At 56.6% G+C, this 12,434-nt stretch overlaps 1 gene segment (V, D, J or C); it reads left to right on the top strand.

The window, feature by feature from the left end:
• The first annotated feature begins 2,676 nt into the window (after window positions 1–2,676).
• On the top strand, window positions 2,677–3,252 carry LOC117874837. The segment is given in 3 exon segments: window positions 2,677–2,763; window positions 2,857–3,143; window positions 3,202–3,252. Coding segments are annotated over 3 exon segments (387 nt in total).
• The last annotated feature ends 9,182 nt before the right edge of the window (window positions 3,253–12,434 follow it).

Here is a 12,434-nt window from a genome sequence, read left to right as displayed (position 1 = left end):
TATGCATTAATACTGTATGAGGAATTATGGCTACTCACTGATATTATGCTTTAAAGTCTTTGATGAAACAAAGGGGGAAACAGGTTTTCTCCCAGACAGGAAAGAAGGTTTTGGTCTGCTGCCTATGGTTTACCATGGCTGACCCTCCTGCAGCATTGTAAGAGGGGAGATATGACCCTGGGAAGCCTCTCACTGCCAACAGGCAGAGGTTCCCCCATAATTTAACTCACATCAGGCCTGACACACTCATTGCCCCACACACTGTTGTCATAATATGGATTTCAAAGGTGTCAGGTAAGATATCATATGTAAATTGGTGACATGCAGTATTGTATATTTGCCTATCTGATAGCGTGGTTACAGGCAGACAACAATTAAAGCACATTTACATATGAGGTAAACAAAGCCATCAAGCCAAACAAGGGGAATTCATTTATCATGCTGGAGGACAAAACCATGAGTTTAGGGAACTATAAGTAGAAGCAAAACTCCATTTTAGCATCCATCACTGAGGATAGCACCTTTTGAGCCCATAAAAATTGGATCCCCTAGTCTGTAGGGCTCGAGATGCCGGTAACTTGATGTGAGTAAGGAAATTGCTTTAGATAAAGATTGTAACTTGATTAGATTAACTTTTAGTCACTAGAAAGTGGGTTTTATTTTGTTTTATTTGTATCCATCCTTGTCTCTTTTCTCTTGCTTGTAATCCCTTAAATCTCTGTTCTTGCTTAATAAATTTACTCTTGTTTTATTACAAAATCATCTCAGTGCTGTGTATCAAAGTGAAGGGTGAGTCTATAGCTAACCTAGCAGGCTATAGGGTTGACTTTCCAGGCATCCGATTTTCAACCAGAACGCCTGGTTGAAAAAGGACCCTGGCGCCTCCGGTCAGCACGGCTGACCAGGCCATTAAAATTCCGATTGGCTGCAGTGGCCAGCTCCGCACAGCTCCAGGAAGCAGCTGGTATATCCCTCCAGCTCCTAGGTTCAAGGGCGGCCAGGGGGACTCTCTGCACTGCCCCTGCCCACAGCGCAGGCACTGCCCCGAGCGCTGGCTCCGCAGCTCCCATTGGCCGGGATCCACGGCCAATGGGAACTGCTGGAGAAGTGCCTGCGGACGAGGGCAGTGCACAAAGACCCCTGGCTGCCTAGGAGGCAGAGGGACATGCCGGCTGCTTCCAGGAGCTGCCTGAGGTAAGCGCCTCCTCCCCAACCCCCCTGCCCCAGCCCTGAGCCCCTTCCTGCACCCAAACTCCCTCCCAGAGATGTAACCCCGCATCCCAACCCCCTGCCCCAGGCTTGAGCCCCCTCCCACACCCAAACTCCTTCCCAGAGTCTGCCCCCCACTCATTCCCTCATTCCAAACCCCTTGGGCCCAGCCCTGAGCATCCTCCCACACTCCAAATCCCTCGGCCCCAGCCCGGAGCCCCCTCCTGCACCCCAAACCCCTGCCCCAGCCCAGAGGCTCCTCTCGCATCCTGAACCCCTCATTTCTGGCCCAACCCCAGAGCCTGCACCCCAACTGGAGCTCTCACCCCCCTCCCACACCCCAACCCATGCCTCAGCCCAGAGTCCCCTCCCACCTTCCAAAACCCTTGGTCCCACCCATGAGTCTGGAGCTCCCTCCTGCACCTCAAACCCCTCATCCCTGGCCCCACCCTGGAGCCCACACTCCTAACCAGAGTCCTCACCCCCTCCCACACACCAACCCCTTGCCCCAGCCCAGTGAAAATGAGCAAGTGAGTGAGGGTAGGAGAGAACGAGTGAGGAGGGTGGGATATAGTGAGTGGTGGCAGGGGGTGGGACAAAGGTGTTCAGTTTTCTGCAATCAGAAAGTGGCAACTTAGTGTGTGCACAGTCTCTCTGGAGGCAGCAAACTCAATAATTTCTGTGAGTGTCTAGTGAGAGGGATTGAACACAGCTTGGAGACATCTTGGGGGGAACTTAGGAACTTGGGTTTGCTGAGTGTTACCTGCGAAGTAAGGTTCGGATTGGGAGAGTCTTGAAGAGTTTGTTGGTGAAGCAGAGGCAGAGGGGTGACAGTGTCTTACAGTTCTGGGTGTCCTGAGCATGACATTACAGGGCGCTGCACAAGCAGTGGGGGCCGCAGCCCTTTGGAGGAGATCATTAATTGAATTTGCTTTCACCCTGTCTCAGGGCAGATCTGCACTACAGCGGGGATCGACACCCTGAGATCACTCCACCGGCGGTCAATTTAGTGGGTCTAGTAAAGACCCGCCAAATCGACTGCAGATCACTCTCCAGTCGACCCCTGTACTCTATCCCCGCCGAGAAGAGTAAGGTAAGTCGACGGGAGATTTTCTCCTGTCGACCCTTGAGGTGTAGACCCCGCGGTAACTCCACCTAAGGTACATTGACTCCAGCTATGTTATTCACATAGCTGGAGTTGCGTAACGTAGGTGGACTTACCGCGGTAATATAGATATAGCCTCAGATGGACTATTCAGGTGTAAATTAGATTCTCTGTCCCTGAGAGATGAGAGGAGATTAATCTGATGCCCTGCCCAACTTCCCCAGTTAGGAATCTTGAACACCTAGCCAGGGTCTCAGCATGAGATAACCAGCCCTCCCCAGAGCATGTCCTCTCCCCCTCCCCCAAATGTGGCCCAGGCCCCGCCCATCAGTGCTGGGGTTTTAGTAGCTCTGGTCCCTTCCCATGCTAGAGGACTGCCACCTTGATCAGTGAGACACAGATGGGGGTGTGCATAGTCTGGTGTGTAGCCATGTGTCTCTTGGGAGCAAGTAAGACATTGAAATCCATGTCATAGTATTTGTAGAATTCATCTCTAAATGAGCTGATTGTTTTTGTGTTTGTCTTTTCTCTTTGCCCCATAGGCCAAGCAGATGCTAAAATAACCCAAACACCAAGTCTGGTGCTGGAGAGAGGACACCCTGCCTATCTGAGATGTCAACAGTCCTATGGGCACAGCTACATGTTCTGGTACCGACAGGATCCTGGTCAGGGAATGCAGTTCCTCATTAGTTTCTACAACAAAAAAGAAAGTGAAAAAGGAAAGATTACTGATCGCTTCCAGGCTGACCAGCCGCAGGATGATCTCTTTCACTTGAACATCTCATCTGCGCAGCCAGAGGACTCGGCTGTGTATTTCTGTGCCAGCAGCTTAGACACAGCGCTTCAGAGTCACCTCCTCCCTCTACAAAAACCTCATCTGTTCCTTGTCTCTCTACGGCCCCAGCACAGGAAGCAGCAGGCTGACTGCCACCACATGAAAGCAACAAGGCTAATTCTCTGTGGGTGCTGGAGAGAAGCCTGTGAGACAGGGAAGGGGGAGCCATCTAGGATACACCCCTGCCATGCGCATAGGCAGTCGTGTGAGAATAACAATATTTTGCCCTTGCAGAGCCCCTAATACCTGAGGGTCTCAAAGTGCTTTAGAAACATTACGGAGTATAGCTCCACAACACTATCCTGTAAGGCAGGGAAGGATTCTTGTCTGCACTTTACATATGGGGAAACTGAGGCACAGAGAAGTTAAGTGATATTCACACGTGCAAAAAAGGAACTCAGTGGCAGTGGAATAAATACTATGTATTGTCACATCCAATCCTCTGCTTTAACCACCATGATCCTTTTTCATGTGTCAAGAAATATGCAGGCCCCTATGGTTCTGAGCTCACTGCACACATATGAGTGGACACAGGATCTCACAAGCTTCCCAAAACACAGATTTCTTCCTCTTTATGTTAAGCAGCAGCTCTGTTTATTCAGATGCTAGTGGAATCTCCCTCACATGTAAATGACTGGTCTGTTTTATTCCATCCAACCCATAGGGCCAGCAGTTTCCCTCTCATCCCCTTTCGGCTCCACCCCCCACACCAGTCCATAAAATGTTGCTGGAGATATAACCACCAGGATTACCAAAGGGGAAAGGCAGCCTGCAGTCTGTCCACATCAGCCATTGAGAAGTCTGGGACTCTTCAACACTTAGCCAGGAGTACAGAGGTTACGATGACCCCTCGCCAGGGGGTGCCCCCTATATCTTTGGGAAACACAAACAGACTCTGATCACCAGTGCTAGGAAGGAACCAGAGCTGTGGACTAGCGCTACATAAAAACCCATGCTGGGGGACTGACCCCTGCTCAGTGAGACAGAGATGGGGATGTGTATAGGCTGGTGTCTAGCCATGTATCTCTGGGGAGCAAGTAAGTTTAAGTCTGGGAAGTGGAATACCCATCTTAGCATTTGCAGGATTTGGCTCTAAATGTTTCCCTTGGACATGACTGTTTCATTATGTCTGTCTTGTGTGTTTTGTTTTTTTTCCTTCTACAGGCGAAACAGATGATAAAATAACCCCTGGAGAGAGGACATACTGCCTATCTAAAATGTCAGCAAACCTCTGAGCACGACGTAGGGGTTACAGTAGATGAGAAGCTGGATATGAGTCAATAGTGTGCCCTTCTTGCCACAAAGGCTAATGGCATTTTGGGCTGTATAAGTAGGGGCATTGTCAGCAGATCGAGGGATGTGATCATTCCCCTCTATTCGGCATTGGTGAGGCCTCATCTGGAGTTCTGTGTCCAGTTTCGGGCCCCACACTACAAGAAGGATGTGGAAAAATTTGAGGGAGTCCAGCGGAGGGCAACAAAAATGATTAGGGGGCTAGGGCACATGACCTATGAGCAGGGCTGGTTCTAACTTTTCTGCCACCCCAGGCAAAAAAGAAGACGCCCCCCTGCCATAACAACCCCTCCCAGCACCGTGCCGCCGACCCCCCGAGCGCCGCGCTGGGCCGCTCAAACCCTCGCCTCCTCCCCCAGCACCTCGCCGTACTGCCGCAACCGCCGGAGCACCGCGCCGAGTGCCGGGCCACCCAAACCCCTGCCCCCCACCCCCGAGTGCCACCCAAACCCCCAGTGCGCCGCACCGGGCCGCCGAAGCCCCCCCCCCCCCCCCCCCCCCAGCCCCGCGCCGCCGAAACCCCCCCCGCGCTGCCCGGCTGAAACGAGAAAAAAAAAAAAAAAAACCCTCGAGCGCCGCCCCGCCGAACAACACCACCACCACCACCACCAAAACCACCGCGAGCGCCCCTCGCCACCCTAACGTTGGCCGCCCCTTCTAAGGAGCTGCCCCAAGCACGTGCTTGGTCAGCTGGTGGCTGGAGCCGGCCTTGCTTATGAGGAGAGACTGAGGCAACTGGGATTGTTTAGTCTGTAGAAGAAAAGAATGAGGGGGGATTTGATAGCTGCTTTCAACTACCTGAGAGGGAGTTCCAAAGAGGATGGATCTAGACTGTTCTCCGTCGTAGCAGATGACAGAACAAGGAGTGATGGTCTCAAGTTGCAGCGGGGAGGTTTAGGTTGGATAGTAGGAAAAACTTTCACTAGGAGGGTGGTGAAGCACTGGAATGGGTTACCTAGGGAGGTGGTGGAATCACCTTCCTTAGAGGTTTTTAGGGTCAAAGCCCTTGCTGGAATGATTTAGTTGGGGATTGGTCCTGCTTTGAGCAGGGGGTTGGACTTTATGATCTCCTGAGGTCCCATCCAACCCTGATATTCTATGATTCTATTACAACATGTTATGGTACCGGCAGGATCTGTGTCAGCTGCTCTTTTACTTCAGCTATAAGGAAGAAGGAGAAAAAGTCAAAATTCTGAGTCGCTTGAGGCCACCAGCCACAGGCTGGTTTCTTTCGCTTGAACATCTCGTCTGTGGAGCCAGAGCACTTGGCTGTGTATTTCTTCAGCAGCAGCGCTTCAAAGTCATCTCTTCACTCTACAAAATAAACCTCTTCTGTTCCTTGTCTCTCTGCAGCCCTGGCATAGAAAGTGGCAGGCTGGCTGCCACCACATGGACAGTGACAAGGCACATTCTCTGAGAGTGCTGGAGAGAAGCCAGAGGGAGAGGGAAGAATGGGGAAGAGAGTAACACCTTTCAGTGGGGAGAGCCACATAGGACGGTGGTTTTCAAACTGCAGGTTGTGACCCAGTACTGGGTGGTGGAATGGAAGGCATTGGGTCGTGGTGGCTCTGGTCAGCACTGCCGACCGGGCCATTAAAAGTCCCATCAGTGGTGCTGCTCGGCTAAGGCAGGCTAGTCCCTACCTGTTCTGACACCACGCTGTGCCCAAAAAGCCGCTAGCAGCAGGTCCGGCTCTTAGGCAGGGAGGCCACGGGGCTCCACGCACTGCCCCCATCCTGAACACCGGCTCCGCACACCCATTGGCTGGTTCCCGGCCAATGGGAGCTGTGTGGGTGGTGCCTCTGGGCAAAAGTCACATGTAGGCACTCGCACACCTCCACCTAGGAGCCGGACGTACTGCTGGCCTCTTCTGGGGCACAATGCAGTCCGTAGTACCAGGACAAACAGGAAGCCCACCTTAGCACCCTCACTGCGTTGCTGACCGGGAGCCGCCTGTCAAGGTTCCTTCCCCACTCTGAACTTTAGGGTACCTGCATGAAAACCTCTAAGCTTAACTACCAGTTTAGATCTGCTTTTGCTGCCACCACCCAAATAGTTTGAGTCATTTAGGAAACTCTGTCTTCCCCCCCAGAACCTTTCCCTCCCTGGGTAGCCTTGAGAGACTCCGCCACCAATTCCCTGGTGAACACCGATCCAATCCCCTTGGATCTTAAAACAAGGAAAAAAAATCAATCAGGTTTTTAAAAAGAAGGCTTTTAATTAAAGAAAGAAAGGTAAAAATCATCTCTGTAAAATCAGGATGGAAAATAACTTTACAGGGTAATCAAATTCAAAGAGCCCAGAGGAACCCCCTCTAGCCTTAGGTTCAAAGTTACAGCAAACAGAGGTAAACCCTCTAGCAAAAGGTACATTTACAAGTTGAGAAAACAAAGTGTGAGAAAGTTCCTCCTCTATCTCGGTGGGTCCTGCACTTATTGGCAGATTTTCTTGCCTCAGAGATTCACCATGTGGGTTGGGGAACAGCCCAGAGACCTTCCCTTCTGGGAGAACCCACAGTCCAGGGGAATTGGGAAGGTTTGGGGAGAACCCAGACCCACCCTCTACTCCAGGTTCCAGCCTAGGGCCCTGTGGACTGTAGCTGTCTATAGTGCCTCCTGTAACAGCTGCATGACAGCTACAACTCCCTAGACTACTTCCCCATGGCCTCCTCCAAACACCTTCCTTATTCTCACCACAGAACCTTCCTCCTGGTGTTTGATAACACTTGTGCTCCTCAGTGCTCCAGCAGCACTAACTCTGAGCTCCTCACCCTCCCACCACAAACTGGCGTGAGCTCCTTTTTAAAACCCAGGTGCCCTGATTAGCCTGCCTTAATTGATTCTAGCAGCTTCTTCTTAATTGCCTCCAGGTGTCCTAATTAGCCTGCCTGAACTGGTTCTAGCAGGTTCCTGATTACTCTAGTGCAGCCCCTGTGGTGGTCACTCAGGGAACAGAAACCCCTGGGACTACTAGATCACTCTCCTGTAGCACTCTGGCCTGGAGGAAGGAAGGTAGGGGGCTGCTCCTCCTCTTTCTCTGCTACCTACTTGCTTGCTGGCTGGCTGCTAGACCCACCCACATCCTTGGTTGCTGCTGCTCCAGCTACAGCCCCTGGGGGGGCTGCTGGCCCACTCCCCAGAGGAGGGGAGGGAGAGACCCCCAACCATTGCTCCTGCTGCTGGGAATGCCACCACCACCTCCACCTGTGTCCCCCCCTGGTCCCCCCCCACCGCCATCATCGTTGCCCCCTCCACCACCCCCACTGGCTACTCACCATCTGCCTTGGGCTCCTGCCTCTGGGACTCAGCTGCTCCCCAAGGCTTGCCATGCCCTGTTGCCGCCATTGGGCCTGATACAGCAGCCAGCTTACAAGGACTTTCTTTTTTGTTGCAAGCGCATGTGGGTGCATGTGCCCCCCCTTTTGGACTGACCCCTCCCCCCTACAGCAAGCCCCCAGCTTTGCCCCTGTTACCTACCCGTTTGCCCCTTACTGCCTTTTGCCCCTCCCCCTTGCCCCAGCCCCTCGCTAGCTCCAGTTTGTTTGCCTGCCCCGCCCTTTCCCTCTGCAGCCTTTGTTTGACCCACCCCAGCCTCTGAAGCTAGCCCCATGGTTCCTCTGCCCCATTTCCCGCCTGGTTGCTCCCTTCCCCCTGTGGTCCCCTTGCCCTGATTAGCCCCTCCCCTCGTGCGCCCATGTCCCCTCCTATGTGCTTGTGCCCCTCCCTGTTTTAGTTTGATTCTGTCTCACTGCACCCCCCCCCCAATGCTATTATATCCTCCCTTCCTTGTTGCAACAAGAGGAGCCAGAAACCTTCCCTGAGTCGGTGACTGACCCCTAGCCCTTGATAGCCGCCCCCATCCACCCCCCTCTTTTTTGGCGCCCTCCTCCCCTGCCTACATCCTAGCGGGGAGGAGTGGTCGACCTGCTTCCCCCTTCCCTACCCCCCCTCCAGTGTTTGCTCTTCCCCCGTCCTCATTATGGCAGGGGACGAGGAGAGTGAGACCCCTCGGGCAGACCCTGCTGCCCCTCCTCCACCCGCCCCACCATCATCCCCCCTAGCCTCTACCTCAACCGCCGCTGCCGAGCCACCTGCTACCACCCCTGCTGGAGCGCTGGCGGCGGTGGGTAACGAGGTGACCTCCGCTGCTGCCACGTCCCTCGCCCCCTCTGACTCTGGGGGAGTCCCCCCAGCCAGCAGGAAGGGCCAGGGCACGAAGAAGGGTAAAGGCCCTGCTAAAAAAGCCAAGCCCTCCATGGCAGGGGGTGCCCCCACTGCCGCGGCCCCACAACAGGCCGTGGCGGCCCTCCCTGCTGTTCCCTCCACCAGCTCTGTGGGTGTCCCACCCCCAGCTCCCAGGGCATACGCCCAGGTGGTGGCGGCCCCCCCGCCTGCCACTACATCATCTCCCCCATCCACCGCCTCTGCTACCACCTATAGCGTCCGGGGCCCCTTCCCCACCTTGACCAGGAAGCACGGCGTCTGTTGCCTCCTGGTACCCACCTCGCCCCACGTGGAGACCTACGTGCGGACGTTGGCGAGGGTGGTGGGGCCCACGGCCATTGTAGCGGCCTCCAAGATGTACAGAAAGGTCGTCTTCTTCCTAGCATCGGAGGCCGCCGCCCAGGAGGCAGTGGAGAAGGGCCTGGCGGTGGGGGGCGTGTACGTCCCCCTGGAGCCGCTAGAAGACCTGGGCGCCCGACTGGTCCTGACTTCTGTCCCTCCCTTCCTTCCAAATGCCGCTCTGTTACCCGCCCTCTCTAACCTGGGGAGGCCGATCTCTGTGGTCAGCCCTCTCCCATTGGGCTGCAAAGACCCCGCCCTCCGTCACGTCCTCTCGTTCTGCCGGCAGGTACAGTTACAACTGCCGCCGGCGGCACATGACGGTGAGGCGCTCGAGGGGTCCTTCTTGGTCCCCTACCAGGGGGCCCGCTACCGGGTGCATTATTCAATGGGGGAGGCACGGTGCTACCTCTGCTGGGCGATAGGACACATCCGAAGGGACTGCCCCTTGGCCTGGCACGGAGGGACATCCAGGACCCCCGAGCCCCGGAAGGGTGCCGGCCCCGTCGTCGCCGGCGCCCCTAGCTGCCCGGCGCCCGAAGCCGCCCCTCCTCCTTTTCGGCCCACCAACGCTCCCGCTCGGACCCAAAGGGCATCTCCCCCAGTGCGCCTAAACGAGCGAGAGGGTCCCGCCTCTGTCGCCTGCGATCTGGTGGGGCCTGTGGAGAAGGGAGAGGTAGGGATATTGCTGGGCATAGAAGAGGGCATGCCCCAGAGAGAATCTTCCCTCCTACATGCTGCCCCACCATTACCTCCCCGAGTCCCTAAGCCTTCGCTCTTGCTCCCTGACGCGACTCCTGTTAGCCAGCCACCGGATGATGCCATGGAGGGTTGGTCCTTAGTACAGGGGAAGCGGGGCAAGCAGAAGGCTCGAGCTCCGCTCCTTCCATCTGATGTGGTAGCCCCCTGGAAGACCAGGAAGGGGGGCACCGATGCTGAGTCTTCCGCTTTGCCCCCGGGTGGGTTTTGTCCACCATTACCGGCTAGGGAAGAAGTGGCAGCATCGGAGGATAGCACTACCCCTCCTCCGGTGTCCCTTCCTATGGAAGCCCCTGATGGAGCCCCTCTCGCCCCCTTACAATCTGAAGCCCCTGCACGCACCAAGGCGAGCGTCGCTTGGGGTACAGGCAGGGAGAGCCCTGGGGTGGTGGAAGGTGATCTCCCTTCCATTTATGAGGGGATCGAGGCCCTGGGTCTGACCCCGGTTACCCAGGGGGAGGACGACCCTCTGCCAGCGGGCCTTGATCTGAGCGACCTCGCTTCGGCCCCCCTTTCCCCATGTTCCGTCCCCCTACCCACTGCTTCCGCCTCCGAGGAGCACCTGGACTCTTCCAGTAACCCGGCTGCAGATGGCACCCCGCTAGCGGCCGCTGAGGCTCTTGCGGCGACAGCCAGTGCCATGCAACCGGGACACGAGTTGCCAGGGGACTCCCTCGTGGCTGAGGGGCAGCCGACCTCCTTCCTGGGTGGGGGCCCCATCGTTGATTCTCCACCTATGGATGCCTTGGAGCATGAGTCTGGCATCGCCGAGGACCCACCTCCCTCCCTCCAAATCCCTGAGACCCTTTGTGGGGTGCCACCCCTCCCACCCAGTGGCCTGGCTGCTGGGGCCCCCGATCCCACTATCGCCCCTTCCCCTGTCCCTATGCCTGACTCCAACCCTGCCCCTGACACCGACCCTGTTCCTGTCCCCTCCACTTCCCATGATGCTATTGCCGCCCCTGGGGTTGTCTCCTTCCATATCCCAGAGGATGACCCCCAAGGAGCGGCCCTTGTTTTTCCCTGTCCTGACCCACCAGGGGCTGCTATTTCCCCTCCGCCGCCCCCCCATTGAGCCAGGGTCTGAGATGGGCCACGTGGCGCCAGCCCATCGGACGCCATGTCGAGGGTCTGCCCCCTGCTTGTCCGTCTCGGTGGGCCAGGGGGCTGAGACAGGGGCCCCGCTGGGGGATAGCCATAGATCGATAACCCCACCCCACCCCCATACGCTGAGAGATGAGCTACGGGAATTCCTTGAGGACGTCCATGGCTCCCGCAACAAGGTACAGCTTGCACTCCAGTGATGGGGGGGATTTCCATCAGATCCTCCGGGCCGCGAGGGCCCTCATGGTGGAGGGTAAGAGGACCGGGAGGCAGGCCGCCGCGGTCTACCAACGGGTCCGCCTCTTCCGTGACGCCTTAATCGCCTATGGGGTAGGTCACGGATTGTTGCACGGCCCGACGGAGGCCGTGGGTGTCTCTGCTAGCGAGGATCCCCCCCAGCCCTCCTCATGGCACCGATCATCTTCGCAACATTAAACACCCCGGACTGTAGGATGGGTCTCCGCAGGAGCCAGGTGCTCTCCTTCCTTCGGGAGGGGGGGTACTCTGATTTTCCTGCAGGAGACCCATACGGATCCGGCCGCTGAAGCTAGCTGGCGGCTGGAGTGGGGGGACAGGGTCTATTTTAGCCACCTCACAGTTCGTACGGCTGGAGTGGCGACCCTGTTCTCCCCTGACCTACAGCCCGAGGTGCTGGGGGTCGCCGAGGCTGTGCCAGGCTGCCTGCTGCACCTCCGGGTCCGCATGGAGGGGCTTGTGGTTAATCTCGTCAACGTTTACACCCCGACATCGGGCCCGGAGAGGTTGTGTTTTTATCAGCAGGCGTCCGCCTTCCTCAGCGCCTTGGATCCTTGCGAGTGCCTGGTCCTGGGCGGGGACTTTAATGCCACCCTTGAGGAACGGGACCACTCGGGGACCCTCCGAGAGATCGTCGAACATCACTCCCTGGTGGACGTCTGGTGCGACAACCACCTGGATGCCATTTCGACATTCACTTTTGTCCGGGTGGAGGTCCATCAGTCGTACAACTCCCGGTTGGACCGCATCTATATGTCACGCTTCCATCTTTCCCGGGCCCACTCCTCCAGCATCTGGCCGGCCCCTTTTTCAGATCACCATCTAGCCACCGTGACAGCCTCTCTCTGCGCGGAGAGGCCGGGGCCGGCCTATTGGCACTTTAATAATAGCTTGTTGGAGGATGTGGGCTTCATGGCGTCCTTCCGGGAGTTCTGGCTGGCCTGGCGAGGGCAGCGGCCTGCCTTTCCCTCGGCGCAGCAGTGGTGGGACCTGGGGAAGGTGCGCGCCCGGCTCTTCTGCCGTGACTACACCCGTGGAGCCAGCCGATGGAGGGATGCGGCGATAGGGCAGTTGGAACGGGAGGTCTTAGAGCTGGAGAGGCATCTGGCCGCCAGCCCTGGTGATCCATCCCTCTGCGAAGCGTGCCGGGAGAAGCGGGAAGAGCTGCGGACCCTCGAGGACCATCGGGCCCGAGGTGCCTTTGTTCGATCCCGCATCCGCCTCCTTTGGGAGATGGATTGCGGTTCCCACTTCTTCTACGCCCTGGAGAAAAAGAGGGGGGCTAAGAAGCACATCACCTGCCTCCTAGCAG

Source organism: Trachemys scripta, chromosome 1, assembly GCF_013100865.1.
Source record: "Trachemys scripta elegans isolate TJP31775 chromosome 1, CAS_Tse_1.0, whole genome shotgun sequence".
Taxonomy (NCBI): Eukaryota; Metazoa; Chordata; order Testudines; family Emydidae; genus Trachemys; species Trachemys scripta.
Note: the sequence above shows the minus strand (reverse complement) of the source record. Positions and strands in the feature narration are given on the sequence as shown.